This window comes from Urocampus carinirostris, chromosome 17 (assembly GCF_059441175.1).
Source record: "Urocampus carinirostris isolate Australia breed hairy pipefish chromosome 17, RoL_Ucar_1.0, whole genome shotgun sequence".
NCBI classification, from domain to species: domain Eukaryota; kingdom Metazoa; phylum Chordata; class Actinopteri; order Syngnathiformes; family Syngnathidae; genus Urocampus; species Urocampus carinirostris.
Genome location: NC_142365.1, coordinates 4,351,827 through 4,371,947, shown reverse-complemented (window position 1 = coordinate 4,371,947; position 20,121 = coordinate 4,351,827). Strand labels below are relative to the sequence as shown.

The following is a 20,121-nucleotide window of genomic DNA, read 5'->3' as shown; positions in this document are numbered from 1 at the left end:
GTCACATCCTTCAATAAACAACATAAAAGAAGTATTTCAATGTATGGTAACCCGCTTTGTGAATGGATAACCTTTGCATAAACAACCGTCATTGTGGAAAAGAAGAGCAAATAATGCAGCTATCGAGCTTAAAGCGATCGAGCTGGCCGATAAAAGGGGAAACAGCTGCTGCACGTAAACTTTGCATTCATCAATCGATGGTGAGATAATACAAACTACTGTGGGAGGAACCGGAGCGATGTAAAAAGTCTTTCACGAGTAACAAAAGCAGGTGGCCTAAACTGAAACAGTCTTGAAGGGTTTGTAATTGCAGAGGGGAGATGGATGAGGTGTTTATACTGTCCACATTGGCACTTGCGGCTTATAGTAAGATGTGGCTTTTGTATGTACACCATGTTTTTTTTTCCTTAAAAAGTATTCGCTGCTGCTTCTAGCCTGGGAATTATGGTGTTTGTTGATGCCCCTTGCAACATCCATTGCAGCCTGGTCATCCTGGTGGGGGGGGGGACCTCATGTGCGGTCCCTTCTCAAGGTTTCTTCAGTTTTCTCATGCTGAGATTTTAAGTTTCTCCTTGCCCTCATGTAGGTTTCAGATCAGGGGATGGTAAAGTAGTTTTTAGTTTGTACAGCCCTTTGAGACTTCTTATGATTAAGGGTTATACAAATAAACAGGACTGGTTTTAAAAGGATCCTCTTTGGATCCATCACCAAAAATCAACACCGGATGTGGGTGGTATACAATTTGTTTCAAAGCCACCTCTATTAAAACATGCAGGGTTGGGTAGGCTTACTTTAATTTAATTACTTTCACGGATGACTCCAATACCAAATATGCTAATAAAAGACAAAATAAACTAAATATGAATAAAATGATGACTCACACCAGGTGGTAAGCTTTCTCTCCTGGCTTTGAGCTCCGGCAAAACGAACATAAAATGTGACAGAAACAAAATGAAAATAAATCCAAACAGCTTGCCAACATCAGTTTTATCGTTCCATGTATTCCGTTACTCCCCAAGCCTGCACAAAATTGAGTACTTTCATTCCTATTTAGTTTCTTTTGTCTTTTATTAGCATATTTGCTATTGGAGTAATCCAAAAGTCATTGAAAGTAATCCAGTTAAAGTAACCCTACCCAACCCTTAAAACATGTGTGGTGTCAGCTCCAGACTGGATTGTTGCAGCTCCTTATCGCCTCCTTTCATAAGGCTGAGCGGCATCCTGGAATGTCAGGGCTGAGCCCGATGGAAATTCCCCCGGTCGTTTGTTCAGCTCAGAACCACACGACCATTATTGACCTTTTTTTTTTTTTTCCCTTTTTTCAAAACATACAAACAAAAAACAAAGGGAATCAAATAAGTAAATAAAGCCAGGACAACATTGCAGAATTGGGTAGTATGTTCCATGCTCAAGTCATGCTTCAAAGTCCAGTCATTGTTCTTAAATGGTGTCCTTATTTTCCTTTATAGGTCATCCATTTTTCCCATTTGTCCGTGATTTGAGGCTCCTGTATTTTTATACGAAATGTGGTTCTCTCGCGGCAGTGGCTCAGGAGGTAGAGCGCTCGTCTTGTGATCAAGAGATCGCAGTTCGAATCCCGGCTCCTCCGTTTTACATGTCGAAGTGTCCTTGGGTAAGGCACTGAACCCCTAATACCCCCAATAAGCAGGTGAGCACCTTACATGGCTGCAATACAAGGCCGCTATTGGGAAATGTGAAGCACACTGTAAAGCGTTTTAGGAAGTCTTGACTTGAAAAGCACTATATAAATGCAGATCATTTCATTTCATTACAAATATTTCCTCTAAAGTGCACACCCACTGCTCCACGGTGTTCATACCATAATCTTATTACTTTTTTGCTAGCCGTGAGAAGACATTTTTCCTAACACCTTGAATGATTTGAGTAGCCTGTATCCCACATTTTCTTAAAACAAACAATTATTCGTCCCCGTAATCTTGTATTTTTGGACACAGCCAAAATATATGCATTTGGTTAACGTCTTCCTCTCTTGTTGAATCTCCAGAACTCCTGTCATTTTGAGTGTCATCAAAACATCTGACCAGGTTCTTCCAGTTGGATTCCCTCAGAATCGGGGAAGTAGTGGATGTTCAGTGTTTTAGAGCTATACCACTAGTCGTCTGTTACTTTTGAATTCATCCCTCTTCTCCTATTTTCTTTTAATAGAGAGTGATGAATGGCTACTACATGCTACTTTTGAATCTTAACATAATAGTGCAACATGACCAGTGATATAGCAGGTAGGCAAACGTGGTGTCGTCTGACATGATCACAGGTTTGGAGCAAAAAAATTGATGCCTGATACGGGAAGATAAGCTTGTTTGTGAATCTGATGCATCATCTTCCCAGCATCTCCCCTTGGACTTTGTTCCCTGGAGCGGTGGCCTGAGATGAGGCGTTCAGGGCCACAGCGCCGCTTGTCTTAAACAGAAGCCCGAGCCAACGTCACGTCCTGTTTACAACCAGCAAATTTCAATACTGAACACTTTTCTGGAGTCATTTGGGGTTTTGAGACGTTTGTTTGAAGGTCTTCTTGCAGAGCCTGTTTTTTTCCACACTAGTTGGAAACCGTGAAAGGTAAACTGTGTTATAGAGCGGGTTTACTGTATTTGCAATTTTTAAAATCATATTCAATATATTTTAGATTTTTATCAGGCAGGGCACCCGTATGATGCGGCAGGGGTAAACCAGTGAAAGCTGTCGGGCCCTGCTGTTGAACAGAAGAGTGTGTTGTGTCACCTTGACCCAGTGACATGCCCGCATTCTTGTGTCCTGTTTCATCTGGAGGAATGAAAGCATGACCAACTTGGATGCCAAGGTGCTTCACTTGTTTGGGTGTTTGGGCATTTGGGTTGGCCATGGTCCACAAAATTTTGTGAATGTTTTTGCTACTTTTTCCCTTTTTTTTTAAAAAAAAATTTTTTTTGTATGTGTTTGTCTTGCTGTCGGTCATCCCTCTCGAGGGATATGACCAGGATAGATAGATAGATAGATTTTTATCAAACTCAATGCAAAGGACAATGAGTTTTAATTCATATTATCAATTTGAGTTTTCAATAACATTCTTTGCTTTAATTCTTAGTGTTTTAAAACCATTTTGATTTATAAAACAAATATGGAATGAAATACAGCATGTACATATAAATGTCTATGTAATTATCCATGAATACAAGGTGGGGCTCATCTCTGTGTTGACTACAAAATTGACCAGATGATGAAAGTGCTGTATCCAAATCAGATCAGGCTTCTGGTAACCATGGAAACCGGTATTAACTATTTAATGTAGGGGAGCCAACCTCAAAAACCAGCCTGGCTGTACATACCCAGGCACATGCCACAGAACGTTGTGTCAAGACAACCTAGGTGGTTAAGGGATCCATTAATCATGAAATACGTATTAGAAAAATAGGATCCATTTTTACTGAATGCATTGCCAAGGTATCAGTTTTAGAGTCTGTATTAGCAGACACACAAAAACAAAAGCAATTGTTCATTTTTTTCATCCTGTCCTGGCCACGCCGCCCAATTTTTACACTGACTGTGGCCTGCTTCTCAAAAATGTGTCCACCCCGTACTAGGGTAAAGTCGTGAGAGCACTGGCAATTCAAGACAGTTTTGAATTCCCCAAACTACCCGTACGGACAAGTGGCAACGATAGAGTGTCGCCGGAGGTGGACTCCGAAGGGGCGCTGACTTCCTGTGTGGCCTCGGCCCCGCAATCCGTTTGATTCATGAGACGCTCCAGCAGCGTGATGCGTTGCTTCAGCCTCTGCTGAGTGTGCGAGTATTCGCAAAGGAGACGCGAAAAGCGAGTTTGGAGGCTGTCCAGGGAACACTCCAACCTCTCCACCTTCTCTTCTGTGTCTTCCCTCTGCAAGCCTCCGCCCTCGGCGCTGTGGTCCAGCATGCCCTCTTTGATGAGGATCTCGCGGCCCCTCTCCTCCAGGACCGTCCTAGCGTCCGGGTACTCGGTCACGGCCTCCATCAAGTCGTCCTTCGAGAGGCAGAAGAGATCCGAGTAACCCAGACTGCGAATGTTGGCGGTGCGGCGGTTGCCCATTTTGCTCCCTTTGATATTCAAAATGCTGATTTCTCCAAAGCAGCTGCCAGCGACGAGGAGGGCGTACTGCGTCATCCCGTCGTCACCCACCACAGCCAGTTTCCCCTCTTTGATGATGTACATCTCCTTCCCGATGTCGCCTTTCCTGCAGATGTAGTCTCCGGGACTGAAGACCTGCGGTCGCAGTTTGAGGACCAGCTCCACCAGCAGCCCGGCCTCGCAGTCTTGAAAGATGCGAACTTTCTTCAAGGTCTCCAGATGGACGTTAATGGCAATCTCTGCTCGCAGCTTGTTGGGCAGGTTCTTGAGCACCTCCTGCTCGTCCACAGCTTTCTTGTTGGTCCAGAGGTAGTCGAACCACTTGATGACACGAGTCTCCAACTCTCTGCTGACTTTGCGGAAGTGCATGTAGTGTTTGATGGCGTCGATCCGAGCCTGGAACTCGGCACGGGTGGCGTTCATGTTGGCGATCATGGAGCCAACGTTTCCCACGATGGTGGCGAAGATCAGGACGCCCACCAGAAAGTCAAAAACCACAAAGACGTACTCTTCGTCTCGCACCGGCGCCGGCATTTCTCCGATGGTGGTGAGCGTGAGGGTAGACCAGTAAAGACAGTACACGTAACTCCGAGTTAAAGAGGAATACTCTGGTTTTGAGATGTTGGGGAACACCCAAGAGTCAGAACCCAAACCTAAAGACTTGGATATGGCGTAGTAGATGCAAGCATTCCAATGGATGATGACCAAGATGTAAAGCACCAAGTTGCAGATGCGGAAGATGTTGGGGTAGTTGGTGCGAGTCTCTGTACGGTCAAAGAACTCGAACATCCGTGGGAAGCGCAGCAGGCGGTTGAACCTCAGTTCAGGCGTGTGGATGCCGGTGTAGAAATAGGCCAGGTCAGTGGGCAGGATGGACACCACGTCCAGTTTGAACTGTAATGTCCGCATGTAGCTGTCTCTGAGTTTGGCATGGTCTTTCACCAGGAGGCCTTGCTCCAAGAAGCCTGGGAAGAAAATTTTGTTCAAGCCCTTTATGGAAATAGCTTTTCTAAGTCAAAGAAGTGAAAACTTTACCACAGTAGGGCTTTATCGTTGTGGGATTCTGATGTATTTATGACTAACCAGTGAGGTTTTTACCCTTCTGAGCCTAGATTTATAACCCCTGGATACAAATGACTTAAGCTCAGGGTCGCTGCTGTGTTTTCTTTACCTGTTTCTACATGTATTTGCAAGTTATGGAAACCTTTGGGAAGTTTAAGCCCGGTAAAGACCGCATACTTGCGTATACTTGCACAAGTACCGTAAATTCCGGACTATAAGCCGCTACTTTTTTCCCAAATGTTCAGACCTTCGGCTCATCCGGTGAAGCGGCCAATTTATGTAATTTTTCTAACGGCCGCTTATGACGAGGAAGACTTCAACTCAGATTATGCAATAACTGAAGGTTCTTTCAGATGGCGAGGAGATGCCATTTATAGCGACAATTATAGAGAGGAAGATGAGGACGGTGTACCGTGAATTTAACAATTACGGTATGCTTCTTTAACAGATTCGTTGCGTGCGTGTTGATAGTAGCGTGTTGGTACCTTTCAAAGGCACGGTTTGGGATGAAAGTTATATTATTATTATTCTTAAAGCTTTGAAAACTCGGTGTACCGTCTTTCTTTGTAAATATGTGTAACCATGTATAATATGTATTTGCAGCTGTATATTTTTGTAATGTATTAATTTGTATTTATTTGAGACACTTATGCTGATTTTCACGAGGGAATAGGAAAGAAGGGGCGGAGTAAACGCGGGCTGATGGGAACTGGGGACATGTAAAGGTGAGTGTTTGTGAACGCAGGAGACAATAGTGGATATATATTTTTCCCACCCTTACCTTTGGAAATATACACTTTTTTTTTCCTTGGATTACTTTCAACGGGTACCTGGACTCTGCAGGTCTGCATCAAATGATAAGTAGCTTGCTCTGTTCACTCCATGTATCGGCCCGGTATTGCAGTACCACCGGGAACGATGCAATAGCACCGCTAGTTTCTCGGCCTTTAGGGTAGAACCTTGACTCGGTTCCTTGACTGGGAGCAAGCGTCTCGGCCCATTGGCTTCGTAATGCATCATGATTTGACTAATAATAGATAGTGGACGAGCGATAAAGAATATATATAAACTTATACAAAATCCCCCGATAACATCATTGTTCATTTCAAAAAACATCCATTATTCAAGGTGGGCGCATGCGGCTAATATACTGGTGCGGCTTGTGTATGTACCAAGTCAGATTTCCTCCCGAAATGCGGTGGGTGCGGCTTATAATCAGGTGCGACTTACGGTAATTGGAAAAGTAAAGGACTAACCCAACCGTTGCTTTTGGATATCTTGTGGTCGTGAAATAAAGAGCGACTATTAGCTAACGAGCTAAAGTAAAGTTGTTAACCTCCTAAGACCTGAGCTTCTTGTTTAATGTGCATTTATGTCAAGTCAAGTCATTTTTATTTGTGACGCCCTTAATCACAAAGAGTCTCAAAGGGCTGCACGGGTTATTGCAAACCACAGACTATTATTACAGACTATTATGACACCATCCCCTGATCTAAAACCTACACGAGGGCAAGGAAAAACTCAAAAACCTCAACATGTCCATGTATGTGGACGCCAGGCCCTATTAGGAGGTTTTCAAGATTATTGTGCATGTTTACATGACTTTACATCATTGAAATACTGGAAATACTGTTTCTAATCGGAATATTTCCTGCATGCAAACGTACCCAGTGTTACATAACCAAAAGGAAGTAGCACAGAGATCACAAAACAGGTTGATATTGTTTTAGTCTATCCCTCTTTGAAGAACGTCAGCCCAGTGATTTTTTTTTTGGGCAAGGGTTAAAGATTATTGAGAAAAGAGCTTCAATCATTTCAGTTTCAGTTCATTTTAAAGACATCACCTGTGCGGAGCCTCACACACGTGTCCATGACGTAAACCGTGTCGGCCAGGTAGTCCAGCACCAGCCAGCAGACGTAATTGGACACCTGCAGTCTATCGAAACACGCCCTGCAGAATCGAACAGAAAACCATTCACTGCGGTGCGACCGTCCTGTTTCCGTCCCTCAGTTGCGTGTTTTACCTCGCCACAACGAGGAACCAGTTGTAGAGGACCGCTGCGGCGATGACGAATAACCAGCGGTAGTAGGCGTCGTCGGACGGGGACACCACAAAAACCTCCCATTTTTTCCTTAGGACAAATTGCATGATCAATGGTCTGTTGACTATGCTAAGCTAACAAGCTAAAGGAAATATATTCTACAAAAGGACACTTTTTTGCTGTGGGGAATCCTGCAGAACTTAGTGTCCATCTACGCTAATCCCAGCAGGGAATTTGCAACACCATGGTGTCGTTACTTGGACAAACTAACTCTTGTACGGTAGTTTTATATGCTAAGCTAACAAGCTAAAGAAAAGTTATCCAAGATGGTATGGGTGGCTCAGATACCCCCTCGTTATCATCAATGCTCACCACAGGAAGAAATTGGGAACACCCTGGACTCGTTACCAGGACCGAACTAGTCGTGCTAAGCTAACAAGCTTTTATTTTGGTGTGGTGGGCTCTAGCACTATCTAGTGTCACTCTATGGTTGCCACTGATCCCAGCAGGGAATTGGCAATACCATAGTGTCGTTACTGGGACAAATTAACTCTTGTATGGTAGTTTCATATGCTAAGCTAAGCTAACAAGCCAAAGAAAAGTTATTCTACAAAAGGACACTTTTTTTGGTACAGTTGGCTCCGGTGCCACGTCGTTATCATCAATGCTCGCCATTCACCCCAGTAAGAAATCGGGAACACCCAGGACTCGTTACCAGGACCAAACTAGTTGTGCTAAGCTAACAAGCTAAAAAAGGAACATTCTACAATATGACTTTCTATTTTGGAGTGGGGGGCTCCAGCACCACCTTGTGTCACTCTATGGTTGCCACTGATCTTGGCAAGAAATAAGGAACACCCTCAACTTGTTGTCTGGAAAAACTAACAAGCAGTCTGGACCAAGGTGTTACAAAGGAACGAGTTCCTGGAACAAAATTACTTTTTTCGTTAACGAGTACTATAATTAATGAAATTTTATTTCTCTACTTATTAAATGCAGATCATATATTACAATGCCCCTTCAAGAACTGAATACGCCTGTAACACATTGTCACCTAAAACCCTCAATCCTTTAGCAACCTGATTTGAAGGGTCGGCATGTTTATATTTACATGAAAAAGTACAACTGAATACACGTATGGTGCTGAATTTCTCTTCATGGAGATATTCCCCCTAAACCTATTGCCAGGACAAAATAACGAACGACTATTGTCGTCTAATATACTAAGCTGACAAGTTAAAGTAAAATTGTCATACAGAAGGACCCTATTTTTTGTATGGGGGGGCTCCTGCACCACCTACTGTCAATCTATCAGCAAGAAATCTGGAACCCCCTTGACTCGTGTAAAGTAGGCTTAAAGGTATTTGCTCAAGGTGTGTATTTCTAATCAGTTTGATGTTCCTTTTGGCGTCTCTTAAGTGTTTGAAGGTGTTGGTAACTTTCCGGGGGGGAGGGGGATGATCTTTGATCTTTTGTCTTGTGATCTTAATAAAACACAAAGGCAGGCTGGGGGAAAGGCAGAAGGAGTTTGGCCAGCGAGTAAATTATCCGCTCCTTTCGGTCCTTCTCCAACTGCAGTTGTAAAAATACAAAACAAGTCTTTGCCTGAATTTCCTCCTACGGTTAGCCAATATTTTCTTAGCTCTCCCACACTCCAGTGGTCGTTTTAGACCCAGCACTTGTTGCCAGGACAAACTAACAAGCGACTATTTTGGTCAATCATGTCATCCGGCCGTACCTCAGAACACCTTTGGCCTGGTTGCCATTGGCATCGGTGTGGGTGTTGCTCACACGGCTGGGAGCGGTCGGCAGCTCCGGCCCTCTGAAGCGTTCCAGGAAGGAGTCTGGTCTCTCCTGCTCCTGGACCAGACTCCTGTGAGCCCACTCCCGCAGTCTCACCACCAGGCTCACCAGTCTAGCGTAGGGTAAGATAATTTTTTAAAAAATGTAGTAACAACATTGTCTTTCACTAAGACTACAAAGATGCTAACTAATTTAATGAGTAATATTTGACACTATATATCAGAGGTACGCAAACTGCAACCTTGTTACTCTCCTGCTGCCACATTAAAATAAAAAATCAGCCGAAATACTTGTTAGATTCCAAACATTTATGTATAATGATTTTTTTATGTAATAGTAGCAATACTTGGAATCATCTCGTTCACATTTCTGCAAAGGATGGGAAGGCTTAAGATTACCCTTATAGCTTAGCATCAATACTAATCACAGTACAATGTGTTACTTTATTGTATTAGACCATGGGTGTCAAACTCATTTTAACTCGGGGGGCCACACGATAGAACAAACATTCTGTCGGGGGCCGGACTAGTAGAATAAAGAGAAAGAAAAAGAGATAAAGAAAAAAGAGAAAGAGGGCGGGACAAAGAAAGAGGGCGGGAGAAACATAAGATAAAAAGTCGTGAGAGAGGGGGAAAAGAAAGGGAGAGGAGTAAAGAAATCCAAAGAGAACTAGAAAGACACAAGGAGAGAAAAGAGAAAAAGTGCGAAGGGTAGGAAGAGAGAAAGAGAAAAGTAAGAAAAGGAAAAAAGGAAGTTAGAGCAAAATAAGTTAAAAAGACACAGAGAGAGAAAGAGACAAAGAGCAACAAAGGAAGAAAAAAATAGAGACACAGAGAGTGAAAGAGACAGAGACAGAGAGTGGGAGAAAAGGGGTGGAAAAGAAAGAAAGAGAGAGAGACAGAGAGAGAGAGAGAAATACAAGTACAGTGTCTTTGTTCGAAGCACCTGGCTTTGGCAACATCAAGTTGACATATTTCAACCTGCAGCTCGTTTTTCTCTTGCGCTTCTTTGAGTGGTGTATCGCGGGCCAGATTCAATCCATTAGCGGGCCTGATCTGGCCCGCGGGCCGCCTGTTTGACACATGTGTATTAGACATTTCCCCGCGGATCTTTATTTTTTTAAATCTAAGAAAAGGATTTGAATGTGTTCCTGCGGCTTATAATATGGTGCGGCTTGTACAAAATTAAATGTGAATTTTTTCTTTAACTTGCACATGTGTCTTTTAATCAGGTGGGCTCTGTTGTCCAGAATTTACGGTATGTAATAAGCTAAATGAGTGGGCCATATTCCCAAATAGAATGGATCAATCGTGGCCCCCCGACCATTACTTATGCACCTTGAAACAGCACCGATCCTTTCAAAAGAGTTCCTGGAGTGTCTGCCGTGAGGGTCGAGAGCAGCGACCCTCTGGAGCTCCGAGGACGTGTCATCGCAAATGGAAGGGACCCTGAAATGAAACGGGGACCACATTTTGGTGACTGTTTTCAAATATGAGCTGCCTAAAGTTGTACCGCAGTCCTTTAGATGAAATTGGTGAAGGCTGTTTTTGCCCTCCGTGTGTTTGTTTTTGTATCCGAGTTATGAGATGAGAGAACAAGAAGAACGAGAATTATTAATCTACAAAAAGGGCCGTCCAAAAACTGATTCGAAATAATTATTAAGAACTGGAGATGCACAGCTTCTTTTATGGTTTTATTACAGAATATTCTGGGCATAAGTGACCTACAGCTGATGGCTGTAGGAATTCACTAATAAAAAGAGGGATGTGGCTTGCAATTATTCTCATACAAAAATGGCCGTCCATAAACTGATTGTAAATTAATAAGAAAAGCTGAAAATGAGGTTTTATTACAGAAGATTCTGGGAATAAATGAACTACAGGTAATAGCTGTAGGAATTCAAAAATGCAAAGACTGAGGTAGTTTGCCATTATTCTTATAAAAAATGGCTGTCCATAAACTGATTGTAAATTATTAATAAAAGCTGAAAATGAGCAGTTTCTTCTAAGGTTTTATTACAGAAAATTCTGGGCATAAATGAACTACAGGTAATGGCTGTAGGCCTTCACAAATGCAAAAACTGATGTGGTTTGCCGTCATTCTTATACAAAAAGGGCCGTCCAAAAACTGATTATAATTATTAATAAAAGCTTGAAATGAGCAGTTTTTTCTCAGGTTTTATTACAGAAAATTCTGGGCATAAATGACCTACAGGTAATGGCTGTAGGAATTCACAAATGCAAAAACTGAGGTGATTTGCCATTATTCTTATACAAAAAGGGTCTTCCATAAACTGATAGTAAAATATTAATAAGAGCTGGAGATGAGCAGTTCTCTCCAAGGTTTTATTACAGAATATTCTGGGCATAGCATGAGTTTTTTGCCATTATTCCTGTCAAAAAAAGGGCAGCCCTTAAGCCAAATTGTTACAAATTTAAACAGTAAATGATCCCGTGGATCAGGGGTGTAAAACTCATTTTAACTCGGGAGCCACACGATAGAACAAGCATTCTGTAGATTAAAGAGAAAGAAAAAGAGATAAAGAAATAAGAGAAAGAGGGAGGGAAAGGGGGGAGAGGGCGGGACAAAGAAAGAAAAAGCGAGAGAGGGAGAGAGCGTGAGAAACAAAAGATAAAAAGTTGTGAGAGGGGGGGAAAGAAATAGAGAGGGAGAAAGAAATCCAAAGAGAAATAGAAAGACAGGAGAGAAAAGAGAAAAAGTGCACAAAGGGTATGAAGAGAGAGAGAGAGAAAAGGAAAAAAGGAAGTTAGAGCAAAAGAGGTTAAAAGACGCAGAGAGAGAAAGAGACAGAGTGGGAGAAATTGGGTGGAAGAGAGAGAGAGAGAAAGAGAGAAATAAATACAAGTACAGTGTCTTTGTTTGCGGCACCTGGCTTTGGCAACATCAAGTTGACATATTTCAACCTGCAGCTTGTTTTTCTCTTGCGCTTCTCTGAGTGTTGTCTCGCGGGCCGGATTCAATCCCTTAGCGGGCCTGATCTGGCCCGCGAGCCGCCTGGTTGACACCTGTGCCATAGATGAATGGAGTGATGTCCTACTGACATTAGCCTTGGGGAAATCTTACTGGAGACAAATTGTCCCTAGGTGTGAATGAGAGAGTGAATTGTCTGTCCCTGTGTGCCTTGCGATTGGCTGGCAAGCAGTTGAGGGTGTGTCCCCTGCCCACTGCCCGATGATTGCTGGGATGGGCTCCAGCACCCCCGCGACCCTACTGGGGATAAGCGGTGCAGATAATGGATGGATGGAGTTTAGAAATATGTGGACCTGCTCAGGATGCTGTCCGCTCTCTCAAAGTCGTCCTCGTAGTTGGTCTTGACCGAAAGATTATGCGGCGACCGATCTCTTTCGGGAGTGTGGCCGGTCATCTTCATCCCTGCCGGGGCCAAAATGCACCGGGGCCCTCTAGTTTTGGCCCCTGGACTCCAGCAAGGCTGCAAAAAATGATAATCCCGTTATTATGTATCAATTCTTCGGTTGATCAATTAGATAAAATACTCCAATTCTATTATTTATAGCAGGGGGGTTAAACTCATTTTAGCTCGGGGGCCACATGGTAGAAAACTAATCTCGCGGGATAAATGACTGACATAAAAATTACACTCGTGGCATGAATAATTTTATTTATTATTCATTATCCGTTACCGGCATCTCATCTCATCTCATCAGCCGTACCGCTTATCCTCATTAGGGTCACGGGGGGGCTGGAGCCCATCCCAGCCATCTCTGGGCAGTGGGCAGGGGACACCCTGAACTGGTTGCCAGCCAATCGCAGGGCACACAGGGACAGACAACTCGTTCGCTCATTCACACCTAGGGACAATTTGGACCGTCCAATCCACCTGAAATTCATGTTTTTGGAACGTGGGAGGAAACCGGAGTGCCCGGAGGAAACCCACGCAAGCACGGGGAGAACATTCAAACTCCGCACAGGAAGTCTGGAGCTGGATTTGAACCCACGACAGGTTCCCATGACATGAACTGTGCCGCACAAGCACAAACCACTGCGCTGCCGTGCTGCCCACACATGGCATCAGAGATGGAAAATCATACCCGTAATCAAAGTATGATGCAGACTTGTAAAGTCCGGGTCCCGTTAAAAGTAATCCAAAGAAACAAAATGTATATTTCCAAAGTTAAGGGTGGGAAAAATAAATATCCACTATTGTCCGCTGCGACAACAGCCAGATCTACCGGTAACTCAGCTTTACCACACTTCCCATCAGCCCGCGTTTGCTCCGCCTCTTCTTTTTGATTCGTCCGTAGAACACATAACAGAATAAATCTCTAAAACAAGTACATTACAAAAATATACAGTTGCAAATACATATTATATATGGTTACACATATTTACGAAGAAAGACGGTACACCGAGATTGTTTTCAAAGCTTTAATAATAATAATATAACTTTTCATCCCAAACCGTGCCTTTGAAAGGTACCAACACGCTCGCAATGTATCTAATGTGCCTGTTAGAAAATAGCATCCCGTAATTGTGAAATTCATGGAAGATCGTCCACAATTTTCTCCTCATATCTATCGCCATCAATAGCTTCTCCCTCACTATCAGAACGTGCCTTTACTTTACAGACAATGTATGCTTAGATAGATAGCTAGATAGATACCTTATTCATCCCCGTAGGGAAATTCACACTTCCAGCAGTCTACCCCGTTGTTTATTAACAGATGAACATGATGCCCTAGGGGTGCTTGTAGCGGAGGGGATGACGTCACCACGCTAGTCCAAAAGTTCGACATCCCCGCGGCAGATGGAAATCTTTTTCTTTGTGTCCAGGGATACACCACCTCGTGTTAGAGAGTACGTCTCCTCTCCGATTCCCGTAGGCTTTCGTGTCTCTGTATAGCGATGCTGAAGCCGGGTAGCTCCGGGTGGCTACACGTTAGCGTCCGGAATGCTAAACGTCTTTCTTGGAGCACATATTCTACTGGTCTTAATTTGACCTTTTATACTCCAGTGCCGCTGGTGGCCGATTGAAAAGTTCCATAAATTGGCCGCTTCACTGAATAAGCCGCAGGGCTGAACTTTTGGGGAAAAAAGTAGCGGCTTATAGTTCGGAATTTACGGTACATGCAATGAATGTTATGAGTAGATTTGAAAGTATTGTTCTGTTATATATTCTGATGATCAATCCCTTAATACTTTGCAACTATGTTTTTTTTTTGCCATCAGTAGTCTTATTGTGTTTCAAGTTGTGAAAAATGGGGCAGGCAACTTTTAAGAGTCGTCTGCCCTGGTGTCCGCTAACTTTTTCTCACGAGTTTCAGACACCGATATTACCTATGTTTTTTTTTAATGATGTTGATATTGTTTTGTTTACTGTTACCCAATAATAATAATAATAATAATAATTTCCTTTGTATTGTCATTCTTTGTAACAATGTACACAGAACGAAATGTCGATACACCTGACCCGTTGTAGCGAGCAGATGCAGCCGCAGCCAACAGAGGGCGCCGCCATTTTACCAATGTTATAAGTCTTAGGTATGACTCGGCCGAGGCGCGAACCAGCGACCTCCCAGTCTCAAAGCGGGCGCCCTACCATCTAGGCTACTGAGCTGGTAATGCTAAATCTATTCCACCCTGGTGATCCTGGAAGGGGGATTACCACTTGTGAGGTCCCTTCTTAATGTTTCTCATTGTCCTCATGCTGAGGATTTGGAGTTTTTCCTTGCTAGCATGTCGGTTTCAGATCAGGGGTTTCATAGTAACCTGTGCAGTCCTTTGAGACATTTTGAGATGAAGAGCGTCACAAATAAATGGGACTTGACTTGAAGTTCTCATCTCATTAGCCGTACCGCTTATCCTCAGTAGGGTCGCGGGGGGGCTGGAGCCCATCCCAGCCATCTTCGGGCAGTGGGCAGGGGACACCCTGAACTGGTTGCCAGCCAGTCGCAGGGCACACGGGGACAGACAACTCATTCGCTCATTCACACCTAGGGACAATTTGGACCGGCCAATTCACCTGAAATGCATGTTTTTTGGAATGTGGGAGGAAACCGGAGTGCCCGGAGGAAACCCACGCAAGCACGGGGAGAACATACAAACTCCGCACAGGAAGTCTGGAGCTGGATTTGAACCCACGACAGGTTCCCATGACATGAACTGTGCCGCACAAGCGCTAACCACTGCGCCGCCGTGCTGCCCCTGACTTGAAGTTACTGTACCGAATAAGATTTTCAGTAACGCGCATTTCATGTCGTCGCGCCTGGCTATTGTTGCGCTCCCTAGGCGGCGTCGGGGTCACGTGGAGCCTGAAACGGAAAAGCAGACGTCGACGGCGAAGCGTTTCGACTTTAGAGGATTGTTACTGCCGAGCGACTAATGGAAGGATCATTAATGAAAACAACCCCGGCAAATGAGCGTCTTTCCCCAGGGTCGGATGTCACTTTGGTAACCGACCGCCCGAGTGAATCTGTCACCTGGCTTTCGCTTTAATGACTCGTAAGAGCGTCAGCGTGACATTCGAATGCGGTAAGCCTGCAAAATTTGGGGAATAGAACCTAATTGCGAATTTCTCAGGCCTGTGTTGCGATTTCGATGTGATTTTCGATTTTTTGGTAATGGATTTTGTTTTTGGGAGCGTACTTAACCCTCCTGGTGTCCTTTGGTCCAAATGACCCACTACTGTGCTGGAAAATCTCCTTGAATGTTATTATATTAACACAAGTCAAGTCCTGTTTAAGGGTAGCACGGCGGCACAGTTCTGAGGTCATGAGATTGAACTTCCTGTGTGGAGTTTGCATGTTCTCCCCGTGCTTGCGTGGGTTTCCTCCCACATTCCAAAAACATGCATGTCAGGTTAATTGGCCGGTCCAAATTGTCCCTATGTAACGAGTGTAATAATAACTTTTCCCATCTCATCTCATTAGCTGCACCGCTTATCCTCAGTAGGGTCGCGGGGGTGCTGGAGCCCATCCCAGCAATCCTCGGGCAGTGGGCAGGGGACACCCTGAACTGGTTGCCAGCCAATCGCAGGGCACACGGGGACAGACAACTCACTCGCTCATTCACACCTGGGGACAATTTGGACCGGCCAATTCACCTGAAATGCATGTCTTTGGAATGTGGGAGGAAACTGAAGTGCCCGGAGGAAACCCACGCAAGCACGGGGAGAACATACAAACTCCGCACAGGAAGTCTGGAGCTGGATTTGAACCCACGCAGGAGGTTCCCATGACTTGAACTGTGCCGCACATGCGCTAACCACTGCGCCGCCGTAATAACTTTTGTTTTATTGAAATTCCTGCTGAAATATGTGTATAGTTTTTGGTAAGTGTCCTGCAATGATGAGTCCAACAGTGCCACCTGCTGGTATGGGGTAGGGTTTGTTTTGGCTTTCGACATGTGACCGGAAGGCGGGGTTTTGTTGGCAGTCTACAGAGCCAGCTGCCAACGGTAAGACACATCTTTTGGTGCTCCATAAAAGGAGTTAATTTTAAACATTATAACCACAGCTGACAAATCTCTCAGCATGCACAGTAATGTGATTGATGTTGTCAAGCTGTTTGGATTTTTTTTCGTTTTGTTTCTGTTGTGCTAAAATGTTAATTCCCCTTATGGAGATCAAAGAGATCAAAGCCAGCAGAGAAGCTAATGTTGTGACTCATTTCATCTGCAGGTAAATTGTATACTCATTATTGTTCTTATTTCTATTTTCTCATATATATAAAAGGATGATGTTGGTTCAAATTCAGACTAAAGAAAAATATGTTGAATTCATTGTAAACGTTAAAAAAACAACATTATACGATCTCTTGTTAAAAGTATCTTGTTAAAATGGATGTAAAAATGTATTGTGATATTCTAAAATGTATTTTATGTAATTTGAAAAGAAAGCTCTTTGATATGCTTTGGGCAGTCCCCAGAGCGAGCTGCCAACGAGATCAAAGAGATCAAAGCCAGCAGAGAAGCTAATGTTGTGACTCATTTCATCTGCAGAAACTGTAATAAAAACCTCATCATCCAGTCCGGCGTGAATGTGGATCTTTGGTGGGACAGGTGAACCGCGGTTACACTTAGGTGGGAATGAGCAAGTGAATTGTCTGTCCCCGTGTGTCCTGGGACTGGCCGGCAAGCAGTTGAGGGTGTCCCTTTCCCACTGAAGCCTGAAGATAGCTGGGATGGGCTCCAGCACCCCCGCGACCCTACTGAGGATAAGCGGTACAGATAATGGATGGATGGATGGAAGTCCCGTTTATTGTATAGGCCTTAATCACAAAATAACTCAAAGGACTGCATAGGCCACAATGACAACATGCTAAATGTTGGAACTTACTAGATTGGTCAGACAAATTAAATGTTTTAATTCACATTTCCACGTAAACTGTATAAAAAAAAGTACAAAAATGGTCCTTGAAATGAAGACAACACGAGGGTTATTCATGTTGAGAGCTTTTAAACTGAAGAAAACTGCGCCCTCTTCTGGGGAGCTTTGTTATGACAGGTCTGCTCACACAGGGCTTAAACCGCAGTGTCTTGCGATTACAAAATTGCGGACAGGAGAGCAAAAATGTGGTCGGGGTCAGAAGCGAGTCGTAAGCCAGGAAAGGAGAGTAGACGTGGTCGGGGACAAAAGGGGTCAAAAGCTGGGGGACAGACAGGTGGGAGTCAGGGTCGAGAAAGGCTTACCTAGCTTCAACTGAGGTTCACAGACGGACTGACAACAGGGGACGGATAGGAGTGGGATTAAATAGGGACAGGGAGCCAATCAGAGTCCGAGGCAGTTGCCGCCAAATGATCGGTAATCATGACAAGTGGAGTAAGAGTACAGTTTATTTTTTGCGAATCTACCTGAGTAAAAGAAAAAGATTAGCGGTTCAAAACACTCCAAGAAATACAAAATGTCCCAAAATTTACTCAAGTGAACGTGACGGATTAAATGATACTCGTCACTACTTGATCTGCTTGAGTGCCGTGTCTAATCTCAATGCTCACTATGTTTTTACCATTGATAATAAGTACAATTCTAACTTTAATCGTAATAAATTATCACCATACCTGTCACGCTCTAGGGCTCCATGCCCTTACAAACTGTTGTATTTTCCCTTACAAAATAATCTTACACCATTTTTTTTCAAGCTTGTTTATTTATGTAGTTTAACATGTTATATTGTACATGTGTTCATGATATCATATATATATATATATATTGTTAATTAACATTTTGTTGCGAGATACTGAGTTACTCGACATGAATGAGGTTTATTATAAAAAAGTTCAAAAATGAAGTCGCTTGGACGTTCACTGTAGAAGGAAAAAGTACATGCAAAAAGAATAAAGTAGAATAATACATTTTCTTATTCAATTTATGAATTCCTTTTCTGCATTCAATTATTGTTGGTAATCATTTTCTCCTTTTATACTTCCTTTTTTCTTAACTTCTTTATACAACATCATCATTCGTAATATAATGCCTCAAAGCGAGTGAGCCGTTTGAGAGTCGGCTCTCTTTAATGAGTTGAGCCGAAAAAGCCGGTTCTCTAAAAAGAGACGGACTTCCTTTCACTACACATCTACCACATGAAATCCGAGGCGGCAGACGCATGCGCACAGTAGCATCAAACCGCTCGCTTCGTTTGCAACGAAAAAAAACGATCCCGAGATAGAGGCTACCGCGGCAAACTGGTTTGACTCGATTGATTTGCCGTTTCGTGATCGTCGGTGTATACCAGATGCTACCCATCATTGACAAATTTGCGTTTTTCCATACAGATTTTCTTGTACATTGTACACGTCTTAAAATGCATCATCAACGTACTTTGTACGCAGGGTTGGGTAGGGTTACTTGAACTGGATTACTTTCAATGACTTTTGGATTACTCCCATACCAAATATGCTAATAAAAGACAAAAAAAACTAAATAGGAATAAAAGTACTCCATTTTGTCCAGGCTTGGGGAGTAACGGAATACACGGAACGGCAAAAATGATGTCGGCAAGCTGTTTGGATTGATTTTCATTTTGTTTCTGTCGCATTTGATGTTCGTTTTGCCGGAGATCAAAGAGATCAAAGCCAGGAGAGAAAGCTTACCGCGTGTTGTGAGTCATCATTTTATTCATATTTAGTTTTTTTTGTCTTTTATTTGCGTATTTGGTATTGGAGTAATCCAAAAGTAAGTAATCCAGTTAAAGTAACCCTTCCCAACCCTGATTTTATGTTCGTTTTGCCGGAGATCAAAGCGATCAAAGCCAGGAGAGAAAGCTTACCACGTGTTGTGAGTCATCATTTTATTCCTATTCAGTTTCTTTTGTCTTTTATTAGCATATTTGGTATTGAAGTCATCCAAAAGTCATTGAAAGTAATCCAGTTCAAGTAACCCTACCCAACCCTGCCCAGAAGCATGTAGAAACGGTTCCTACCTGCTGCAATTTGTTATTCCGATAACATCCCGAGGCCGACTGGACTCTCGCTCTCTCTGCTGAGCTAGTCTGTCTCCGCTCGGTTCAAGCAAAACAACTCAACGGAGTGTTAAGTTACATCATTTGACAACATCCTCTTGTGCAGGAGAGCATCCACTTGACACTGATGCAGGAAGGTCGGCGGGAGACGTGATAAACACAGGGCGGGGCGAGACTTGTCAGGCGGGGAAAGAGAGAAGAAGAAAGCCCCAGGCAGGGTTCTTCAGTCTTTTTCATGGTCGAATTCAAACAGAAGAATTTCAGAGCCAAAATTCCAATTTCTCCAGTATCTGTTGTAAATCATGTATTTTGAAGCACCTCAAACAGTGTTCCCTCTAAGCTGCGAGCGTGCCCAATTGCGCACTGCTCGCACTTTTTCAGCGCACAAGAAAATCGAGCCGGCGCACAAAAATCAGGGCTCAAAATTACTTATTAAGAAGCGACTTAAGTCAAAGTTACAGTGCATGAAGGTAAAAATACACGGGTTCCCCTGACGTTGTGTCCTAAATGCGGTATTTTGAAGTCGAGTCGAAGTAGAACGAAGTCGAGTAAAGTTAGTAGTTTGTCGAGAACCGGCTTCTTCGGCTCGGCTCACTAAAAGGAACCGGCTCTTTCGGGTCCTAAACGGCTCTTCGGGTTGTTTTTGCTTCTTTCATCC

The 20,121-nt window shown here is 43.5% G+C and overlaps 1 protein-coding gene across 1 annotated transcript; it reads right to left on the bottom strand.

The window, feature by feature from the left end:
• Positions 1-2,939: 2,939 nt before the first annotated feature.
• Positions 2,940-19,570, bottom strand: cnga2b (cyclic nucleotide gated channel subunit alpha 2b). Its single transcript, XM_088320730.1, has 7 exons — positions 19,425-19,570; positions 12,312-12,478; positions 10,365-10,475; positions 8,963-9,139; positions 7,207-7,314; positions 7,027-7,133; positions 2,940-5,085 (listed from the first exon to the last, which is right to left on the bottom strand). The coding sequence occupies exons 2-7, from the start codon at positions 12,416-12,418 to the stop codon at positions 3,626-3,628; spliced, it is 2,070 nt and encodes a 689-aa protein (XP_088176856.1). The 5' UTR covers positions 12,419-12,478; positions 19,425-19,570; the 3' UTR covers positions 2,940-3,625.
• Between the last annotated feature and the right edge of the window lie 551 nt (positions 19,571-20,121).